This window comes from Callithrix jacchus, chromosome 2, assembly GCF_049354715.1.
Source record: "Callithrix jacchus isolate 240 chromosome 2, calJac240_pri, whole genome shotgun sequence".
Classification (NCBI taxonomy): domain Eukaryota; kingdom Metazoa; phylum Chordata; class Mammalia; order Primates; family Cebidae; genus Callithrix; species Callithrix jacchus.
Genome location: NC_133503.1, coordinates 151,279,724 through 151,290,916, shown reverse-complemented (window position 1 = coordinate 151,290,916; position 11,193 = coordinate 151,279,724). Strand labels below are relative to the sequence as shown.

Genomic DNA, 11,193 nt, shown 5'->3' with positions numbered 1-11,193 from the left:
AGTGAATCAGAATCTCGACCTGTGGCTTAAAATTTTTCTTCTCCGTCCCAACAGATTTTCAAGTACATTTAAGTTTCAGAACCTCTGTTCTACTGCTGCAATGAAGTTTAAAGCTGATTCAAGTTATTCCTTTCACACCTCCACGCCAGTTTCACAATCATCCCTTTTTCACTCTGCCTCTGATATAATTTTGATTTCATGCCAAGGCAGGGCTCATTTGCTGGATGATCAACACTTACTTTTCAGTAGAGAGGGCTGTCTCTAGATAGTTACAGAGGACACGGATAGTCATACCTATTAGTCAACTGACAGGAAAAGGGTAAGTGTAACAAAAGTACAGTTCCGAGATTTCAAAACCATTTTTTGAACTAATCTGGGAGGAGTCCCGTTGTAATATGAGGCATGATTTTGTGTTAAAGAAACGACAGGATAACTTAATAGAGGTCTCTCATCTCATTCTGTGACGGTGCTTCTGGGCTCCAGTGATGAATGTGCTCATTTTAAGTGGCTTGCTCTTGGTAAATAACCCAGTGCCCTATCAGCTCTGCAGCCTGCGGCCAGCGGCTGTGTGTGTGCGCTAATGACGGCGGAAGGTGCGGGGGAGGGTCTGGGGAGGGGCTGCCCAGCGCGATCGCGCCCCTGGCACTTCCTAAGAGACTCAGCCCTTTCTCTGCAGCTGCTGCTTGAAGACTCCACGCCTTCCCTCCAGAGGAAAGAAGCCCTCCATCTAAATCAGCTGTCTTCTCCACGTCCCTCCTTTCTCTCTCCGGCAGACGCCACCCCTACCCCTTCTATTGTGTTGTGCCTTTTCCTTTTAGCCCCGCTTCCTACGTAGCCCTAATCTCTTTTGTAGGGAGGGCACTTGAGCATTTCCGAGCCTCGAGTTGTAATGGAGCTGTATGGAAAGGTAAGCAGGCAAAGGGAGTTCCTTGGGGTGCTTAGCCAGAAATCTCGCTTTCACGCACTTTGGTGTGTGGGTTGTGTGAGTGTGTACCGCGCGCGTCTTCTCAGTGCAATTGTGCGGATAACCCCTTTCCTTATGTATATACCCTTCATCGTCTTTTTCCCCCATGTTTGCCGAAAAAGACTGTAAAACCGCCCCACTCTGCCTAAGGAAACGTAGAAACTTTGCCGATTCGGGATGGGTAGAGGGTAGTGGGGGAGAGTCCCAGAGACCAGCTCTGGCTTCGTTTGCATTGGAAATTACCTTAAGATAGTGTGCTTCCTAATCAGGAAATCACAATCTACTCCTGATAGGCGGCGTTTAGAAAGAAAAATCTCCAGCTGAGATAAGCTGAGGCTACTTTCACCTGCCCCTGGCGAGGAAAAACGTAGGGAAGACTGGGAGAGGTAACCCAGGAGCGTTTCGAAAGGAGAAGGGAGGCTCCGCGGCCGAGCCCGACTGGCGGATTGAGCGTGTTTAAGAGTTTGCTTGCTTGCCGGGAGTTGTAGTTCACTGGTCACTCGTTCGCTGGGAAGCCCCTCAGGCAGAGACTACAGCTCCCAGGAGCGCACGCGGCTCCCCGCCAGTACGCGTGTGCGGCGCCAGGAGAGGACAGCTCCGGTGCTGATGTTGGAGCCGGTGAGCGAACCCCAAGAGTGCAGAGTGTGGAGCTTGGAGCGCGCGGGTTGTGCACGCTTGACCGGAAGCCCGGGTCAGTGCTGTCCTAGCCAGAGAGAAAGAACATTTGCCAACAATGAGACACGAAGCGCCCATGCAGGTGGGTCCATAAAGAAAGAGTGGCCTCGGGAGGAATTGAAAGAGATGCTTTTCCCCTCTCTCCGCGTACAAACTGTGTCCAACCTAATGGAAGGTCTGGCGGCCACCCGCGGAGATGCGGCTCTGGGACATGACCCTGGGCACGGAGTTGGGTTTCTCTAAGCTCTGTGTAGCTGTGATTGGGGCTGTCTTGATGAGGGATCGGGCTATTCACAATCTTTCTAGGCTCTGAAAGGAGGATAAGAGTGTCCGTCTAAAATGAAAACCCGAGCAAACAAAAGTCAGAGGAGCATGCAATCTCGTGTTGGCATTGATCTTCTCTCTTGGCATCGAGGTTTGAGATTGCGGTGAAAACTCACGGATTGGAGGCAGATAGGTCAGATTCGGGGTTGAAGACTCCCCACTGGAGTAGGCACAGAGCGAATTCTGCTTGGTTGAAGGCACATTAAATAAAGAGAAGCCAACGTTAGGCTCCTCAAAGTCCCCTTTCTTCAGTTAAGTTCCCAGTATCAGCAGAAAATAGAAAACACAGCGGGGCTTGGCATATCCCGGAGCTATGCCCGCATCGCTGTCCACACAACTGGTTTACTCCGTTTCTGAGTCCTCTGAGCTTTCCTGTGTTACGTGCCTATTTGTTCTCGGATTACGCATTTCAGTCACATTCTTAGGTTTGCTTCCTTTGAGAAATGCGAAGTACTCCGGTGCAGAAGTACCTCTGCCTAAGCATCTTGCTTAAGTTTTGTTTTTAAGTACAGATGAGTAATAATTCTCGTCTCTATGTACAGCCAGTTAATGCTAAACATCAGCTTGTGTTTATTAATCAAGCAGTGATCCCACTGCGTAACAGAAAGCCTTTTATGAATGGGGTTGAGAGGAGAATGGAATACATCATTTGGAATGTGCTCTCTCTCCTGAGAACCCACCTCTGTTGCCAAACCCAACAGTATAAATATTTTACATTAATTCGGGCTTCAGTGTTTTCCAATTGGTTTCTTCATGAATCATGGACTTTAAACATATGTTTTGATTTACTTTTAATTTATTTTATGGGTTATGTATATTAAGAAACGCTGACTGGACTGTTAAATGAAAAACCTATAGGATTAAATTGTTTGTTGGAGGATTATATAAGGGAAGTCCTCAAATTACTTATGAGTTATTGAAAATATGATTTGTTCCAGGGAACAGTGGCCCCATTGTGTGTCTTCTAATACCTCTATTTGTGACTTAGCTTTCTATTATTTAGACCTGATGTGAAAAGAATCTGAAAGGACAATAAAGGTACAGGCTGTTGAAATAAGATACATTGGTTTATGATAATTTTCTATTACTGGAGATGCTGCCAGGAGCCAACTGTCTAAATTAATCATATTTTATTACAAGTAAACATTAACAGTAGGCTTTAAAAGTAGATCATTACACTTCACCATGTATATGTATAGGAAAACATGTACATCTTGAATTTACACAATAAAAAAGATTTCCAAGAATTTTTGAAAAATAGATTGCTAATATTTAAAGTCAGCTCTATATATGCACCAATATTTTTCAATCAAAATAAATTATTAAAAATTTAACCACACTGTATATTAATTTTGCTTTCCTACAGGAGTTGCTTAGAATATTCAGAAGGGTCATTAAAATATTACAGAACTATATTAAAGTAATGTTTTGGGAAATAGTTAAAATTATTTTTTGTCTTCACCAACTATGTAGTAGGCACTGTGATTTTCTATTTCAGTAAAAACTTTAATGAAGAACTAAAATAAAAATTAGGTAAAATGAAATTAATTTGCTTGTGGATAGAGTTATTGTCATATTTATAATGTATTTTTAGTAATTGGACAAAGTCTTTGAAATTTAAAATTTCCAAATGCTGTCATGAGTAATGTACATTTTAGGAAATCAAAGACTTTTTAAAAGCATATTTAATTAAAGCACATGCTTTAATTCAACTTAATAAATTGTTGTTATGGTGACCCCATCTCCATTATTATCAGTTTTCAAAACTATATAATAATAGGATAAAAACTATAAGCTTACTCTGAATATTTTAAAGTAACAAGTAATGTTATAGCACCAATATTTCTGAATTGTAATCAGTTTCACCTGACTTTGATATATGACAATGCAACAAGATAAATAGTTGACTTTTTTCCATTTAAAGACTGAACTACATCATCATTTTAAATATATGTCCCAAATATTTCTTTACTCAGGTCTCTAGAAGATGACTCACAAGCAAAACCTCATTTTATGGTTTCCTTATTCTAAGGGATTTCTTCTCTGCCTTAAAAAATATTTAGTTCATTTGTTGATGTGAAACAAAATGAGCTTTTTAATGTCTTTGCTTATTTCCCAATTTACTACTTATATTTTTTTAAATCAAAGAAGCCTTTTGAAAATCGTATAAGGTCTTTTAAAAAGCATTTGATATATCTATATAAATAACTTGGTGTTCTGTTCAAGGTAGTTATCTTTGACATGTGCATATTTTATCAAAAATATTTCTTTTCGAATTGATGGAAAATAAGGGATAATTGTTTTTTATAGTAATTACTAAAATAATATACAATGATAGTCTCTGACGTCTTTATTTCCTTTCTAACTAAATAACCAGGAATAGCATTTGGTAAGTGTCCCAAGCGATAGGCTTAGAATTCCAATGCAGGAGATGGTCATTTGTGTCTTTCATTCAGTGTATACATAAATCCTGAAGGCCAAATGAAATGAGAAACAGCAGTTCTCATGACTTGAGGACAAGACTCTGGTTAACAAATTGTCATTTGATTCAGGAGCCACATTGAACAAATTCTAGTTTATCTAGTGCCTTGCCTGTGCCAAGCCCTGTGACTTAGATTCAGGTCTCATTATATTTGTGTGTATGTATAAAATAATTTTTATTTTTTTATTGTATATATAACAATCATATGTGTGTATGTATATATTTTATGACAATATAAATCCTAGTGGCCACCATTACCCTAATTACAGGCACAATCACTTGAACTTATTAAGACAAAATAACTTTCCTGCTAGAATAGAGTAAAATTTCTGCCAGATTTCTCTGTCTAGAAAACCCATGTTCTTTCCTCTGTTACTTTTGATTCCTCAAGAAGACAAAAATGGGTGGTGTAAAGAATGAGACAACTCTTAATATAATTTTTTGAGTCATTCATTTGGTTCAGAAGAAAGAAAAAATGGCCCTATCTTGTTTTTATAAAATAAACTTGCATAAACTAAACCGAATATTTGAAAAGGGCCCATGTTTTAAAAATGGCTCGCTTCTATCTACTATAATTTCTGGCAGGTTCACATACTCTCTTATAGGACCAAAGTGGAATTCATTGACCCTGACTAAATGCTTACTTTTCTATTTTGTTATCCACAAGTTTTCTGGATCACTTCATAAATGCACTTCTGACTATTGACAAAAAATTCAAAGAAAAATATCTACCCAAAGCATGGAGAAGAGGGCCCCAAAAAATTGTTTAAGATGAGGAGTATTGAAGAAGGACTATAGATGTAGGCTGAAGATTAAGTGGAAGTAAAAACCACTAGTTTTATATTAAAGTTAGCCATGCTGTACACAAAACAAAATTGCAAAGAATTAAAGTCTAAATATCACTGTTTTATTTGGCTATGGGAAGTACATGGCATTCTTGCATTTCATTATTGTTGAACTCAATCATATTCATCCTCAGTGATCATCCCTCTATGTTTCTGAGAAATGGAAATGCAGTCCTCATCCTTTACAGAAACAGAAATGAGAAATTCTTCCTTACTCCATTTGAGCTAATTGCTCACATATTCACTTTTCTCCTGTAAAGGGAAGTGGAGGATAGCAAGGTAACTTAACCTATAGCAAAAATTCACTTCTGTGGTATAAGAATGGTTTTCCATTAAAACCACAAAATTGTCATAATTTTCTGCCACCATTCTAGGCTTGTATTGGAATTGGCAATCCTTTCTTTACCATCATATTCCAGGAAGGAAATATATGTCTATGCTGAGGAATAGGTTTTCTTGAAACTACTCTTGCCCACTCAATTCACTAAGTACAAGCAGCTGGGCCACCTCAAAAAAATGTTCTCATATAGATTAAAGGTTTTCCAACCATTTTTCCCTTTTTTTATTAATGTGGTTCAGAGGTTCTGTGGGAATCAACTTAGAAGGTCAGTTTATTACCGAGGATACTACAGCCTCTGAATATTAAGTCTTTAGGAGTTATTCAGAATTACATAGATCTTTAGCGCTTTTCATTAATTAATTTTAGGTTTGTTAAGATAATGTTTATATTCATGGAAATGCACAAATCTTAAGTGAACAATTTGATGAATATCGACAAATGTATAGATCTGTGTAACACATACCACTATAAAGATATAGAACGTTTCTAATCACCCCTGACAGTTCATGTTTTTTCCTAATCTACCTATGCAGTAAACTTTTTACTTTTTTAACCATAAAAGAGTTTGATTTGTTCCAGAACTTTATATAGTTCTGTAGAACATGCAGTATGAACATACTGTGGAATGAAAAAATATGTTCTCGTTTGAGTCTGGCTTATTTTGTTCAGCATAATGCGTATGAGATTCATCCATCTTGTGTGTATCAGTAATTCATTCCATTTTATTGCTGAATATTACACTTTTTAAATCAATTTGTTATACTTTTAAAATTCATTATCCTGTTTATGAACTTTGAGATAATTTCTGGTTTGGGGATATTATGAATAAGGCTATAATCGTTTTTTCTATTGTTCTATTTTATGATAATATCTTTTCACTTCTCTTGGGTAAATATCTGAAAGTGAAATTGCTGGGATAAATGGTAAGTGTGTATTAAGCTTTACAAGAAACAATCAAATCTTTTGCCAAAGTGGGAGGACCCCCAATTCTCACCAGCAATGTATGAGAGAGTTTTAGTTGCTCCACATCTTCAACGACATGTAATGTCAGTGGTCTTTCATTTTGGCTACTTTAATGAGTGTTTTCTGGTATCTCATTATGATTTAAATTTGAATTTCCCTAATGATGAATGGTGTTGAGTATGTTTTTACATGCTTATTGGTCATTTACTTATCTTCCCTTGTGAAGTGTCTGTTCTAACCTTTTATTCATTTGAGGGGTTGGTTTTTATTGTTTAGTTGCAAGAGATCTTTCATCTTCAAGTAAGTCCTTTGTCAAGTCAGACAGTTATATAAATAAAATTTTCTCCCAGTTGGTGGCTTGTGCATTCAAATTCTAAATACCGCCTTTTGATGAGGATTTTTTGAATTTTGATGACGTTTAGGGTAATGGGTAATTAATTATAGGTGGGGTCTGTATCCAGACTCTGATCTGTTTGTCCTGACTGTGTCCAGAGGGCTTGCTATATTTATTTCTATGTTCTTTTTTAAGATTCCTTAGAAATTTCAACATAAACTATCATATTATTTGCAAATAGAGATAGTTTACGTTTTTCTTTCCAGAGATTGACTTTTTTCCCTTACCTTATAGAATAGAACAACTAGTACAATGTTGAGTAGACGTGTGATATCTATTATGACAGGGGACATCCTTATCTTGTTCCCCATTTTAGGAGGGAAGGCCATTTTTTTATCATTAAGTGTGAAGTTAGCTATCAGGTTTTGTTACTTTTTTGTTATGTTTTGGTATGATATTCTTTACTATAATGAATAAATTTGATTTCTGTTTGATGAGAAAACTGTTTTTAACAAAAATGGGTGTTGAATTTTGTGAAATGCTTGCTCTACATCTATTGATGTGATCGTGCAGTTTATCTATTTTAGTTTGTTGGATTACATGGATTGATTTTTTAGTTAATCTGGCATTCCTTAGACAAACCCAGTATATACTGGTCATGATATATTCTTCTTTCTATATATAGCTGGATTAAGCTTTATTTTATTTTGTTAAGTATTTTTTTGCATATGTCATGATGGATATTTGGCTATGATTTTCTCTTAGTACCTTAATAAAGTTATAGTATTGGAGTTATGCTTATAAAACAAGCTGAGAAGTACTCTTTGCCTCTCAGTTTTCTGAATATTTTTGTTGTATAAGATTGGGTATATTTTGGTTTGTTAAATGTCTAATAGAGTTTACCATTGAAGCCAGTGGAGCCTGGAATTTTGTTTCTGAAAATTTTAAATAAGAGTTCCATAATTTAAAAAATGTTCTTTGATATACTAATATCTCTATTATCTATCTATCTATCTGTCTGTCTGTCTGTCTGTCTCTCTATCTCCTTTTAGTATATTGCAGTAGGCAGAATAGCATCCCTCCCAAAATTCTCCATGGACTAACCCTGTAACAATAAGTTACATTACGTAAGTGAATGGACTTTGCAGGTGTAATTAATATTATAAACTTTAAAACAGAGATATTAACCTGCATTATCAGGTAGGTCCAATCTAATCACAAGACATCTTAAAAATAGAGAACTTTCTCTCATTGAAGTCAGAGTGATGTAGCAGAAGAAGTCAGAGTTTCAAAACATGAAAAAAATTGTTGGTGTGAAGATGAAGAAGGACGTATCAAGGAAGCAGGGACCTTAGTCCTACAACCACCAGCAACTGGATTATGGTGACAATCTTAATGAGTTTGGAAGTGGAACTATCTTTGAGTCTCCAGATGAAAACCTAGTCCAGCCAACACACTGATTTTAGCCATGTAGAGAGCTAAGCAAAGTGAACAGAGGACCCAGCTGAGATTTCTGGCTCAGTAAACAATAAGTGAGTGTGGTTTTAAACATCCATTATAGCTGCAATAGAAAACTAAATATACATATACAAAATTCTCTGTTTTATTCTCAGTCAGTTTTGGTAAATTGTTTTTGACCTTATTTCTCCAATTTATTAACACAAAGTTGTTAAAAATATTTTTATTGCCTTTTAAGTTTCTGTAGGATCTATAATGATATCCCCTTTCTTTCCTATTACTGATCATCTGAGTTTTCTCCCTCTTTCTCATGCCAGTCTTACTAAATGTTTATATCAATATTAATATCACCTTTACCTTTGTTAATTTTGTTTAATTTGTATTTTATTGATTTTTTAGTTTTTTTAAAAAAACTATATTTGTGTTTCTTATACTTACTTAGTAGAACCTTTTCTTTATTTAGACTCTTAAGGTAGAAATTTAGTTCACTGTTTTTTTTTTTGTTTTTTTTTTTTTTTTAAGGCAGAATCTCACTCTGTTGCCCAGGCTGGAGTGCAGTGGCAGGATCTCAGCTCACTGCAGTCTCTACCTCCTGGGTTCAGGTGATTCTCCTGCTGACAAACACACATTTCTGAATGTAGTGTTTACAGTATATTTTATTTCAAACTATTTGGAACTCATAATTTTGTTTAATCCATGGGTTTAAAGTATGTTTAATTTCCAAAGACTTGAGTATTTTTACAGATATTGTATTGATACTGATGACTAGTTAAATTCTATTGCTACTGCAGAAGATATTCTTTAAGATTTTAATCTTCTAAATTGTTGATTTGTTTTTAGTTCAGCATGTGGTGTGACTTTATCAATATTCCACGTGTTCCTGTGTGTGCTGTAGTTGTGCAGTGTAGTAGTCTCTAAATATTAATTGGGTTATGGCATTGTGTGGTGTTGCTAAGATCTTTTATATCCTTATTGATTTTTGGTCTATTCTATCGATTACTGAGAAAGAGATTTTCAAATCTCCAGCTATTATTGTCAATTTGCCTATTTATCTTTTTAGTTCTTTTGAGTTTTTTCATATATTTTGAGACTCTGTTATTAGCTACACACACATATTTTTAAATGTGTCTGCCCGAGTAGTTTTCCCTTTTATATTATGAAATGTCCCACTTTATCTCCAGCAGCACTCCTTGTCTTAAAGTCTATGTAGTCTAATATTAATAGAGAATGCAGACACTCTTGCTTTCTTAATAGTATTTTCATGGTATATATTTAATTTTGTAATTTTATTTTCAACTTATATGTGTCTTTATATTTAAACTGTGAATCTTGTAGTCAGTATAGAGTTGGGCTTTTCATTTTCATTTTTTAAAAATATTTTGCCTTCAATTTTGAATAAGAGTTTTGCTACATATAAAATTTCTTGTTGATTTTTTTTGGTCCTTTAAATATGCTGTTTTATTGTCTGCTGACCTCCATTATGATGTGAGTTCAACTGTTCTTCATATTATCATACCCTTGTATATAATGTCATTCTTTCTCATCTGTTTTCAAGGCTTTCTATTTAACTTCGAGTTGAAACAATTTGACTATAATGTGCCTAGGTGTCATTTTATTTATATTTAGTCAGATTGAAAAATTGGATAAGCTTCTCAGACATATAAGTTTATATTTTTCACCAAATTGGAAATTTATTTAGCCATTACATCTTCAAGTATTTTTTTACCCAATTATTTTCTTCTTTTTCCTTTTGATACTGCCAAGTACATGTATGTTAGAATTCTGATATCCCACAGATAACTGAGGCTCTGTTCATTAAACAAATTTTTCTTTCTATTTGTCAGATTGTATGATTTCTATTGATTCATTTCAAGTTTAATGAATCTTTCTTCTGTCATCTTCAGTCTTTTGTTAAAGCTATCTAGGAATTGTTCATTTTAGTTATTTTACTTTTCCTTTGAGGCTCAATATTGGCTCCTTTTACACTAAAAACTTGTTTCCAGTGAAGATAGATATTAGCTCTTGGGATGAAGTGTTTGACTATTGAAAGAGGTTAATAAGATTCATTTCTAGAATTGTGCAGAAACCAAGGAAGCACAGTTATTAACTGAGTTTCTTATAGGAAAGGTGATAGAGAAATGTAAACAGTAATATTAGTGCTTTGATTATCTTTTGTAGATTGTTTTGGAAAAATACTTATATTTACATTTACATTTCTATCATTTAATTATATTTCTATTGAGCATTGTCCCTGTGATATGATACTTTTTCTTTGTGTTTTTGAAATCAAATTGTGGGCTTCAAGATACTTTTTGAAATTTCAACAAGGTGCAAAATTGTAAAAATAAAATAACTTTAACAATTACTTTCTTTTGCCACTTATGTATTCCTTAATAGCTTCAACCCTGCAGAAACAAAATGCTTTTCTAACAGCAACATGTTTCATATTTGTTTGAAGCGTCCTGTCAGTTCTGCTGAGATAATGAAGTATTTTTGCATTCACTAAACAATGAAACCATAGGAGTAAGTGTTCTAGGTCTTCAGTCCTCTAGTGAATGGCGAAAAGAAAGGGCCGGTAGTTCCCTGCTGCACTTTCCAGCAAGCTGGTTGGCTGGGGGATAGTATTAGTAACTTAGGTCTAACGACCTTCAAAAAACCACATTTTGTGCCTACTCGGCCTCCTGTCTGAGAAAAACATGGAATCATAGCCACTTAGCTCCTACAGTCTTACTCTTTATGTCTGGCTACCGGAATCATAATCTGCTAGTAAGAGGTAAGGCCATCAGCCTCTCATCACTTGTCTGCTGC

The 11,193-nt window shown here is 35.6% G+C and overlaps 1 protein-coding gene across 2 annotated transcripts in view; it reads left to right on the top strand.

Annotated features, from left to right (window-relative positions):
• The first annotated feature begins 644 nt into the window (after nucleotides 1-644).
• Nucleotides 645-11,193, top strand: part of RAB3C (RAB3C, member RAS oncogene family) — a 286,347-nt gene continuing 275,798 nt past the window's right edge. Inside the window, exon 1 of one of the 2 annotated variants that reach the window (XM_035291538.3) lies at nucleotides 645-907. In XM_035291538.3, coding sequence (XP_035147429.1) covers nucleotides 890-907 — 18 coding nt within the window. In that variant the 5' untranslated portion in view covers nucleotides 645-889. Of the gene's footprint in view, nucleotides 908-1,563; nucleotides 1,722-11,193 lie in introns of those variants that run through there. The other variant, XM_017969908.4, reaches the window with a different exon arrangement.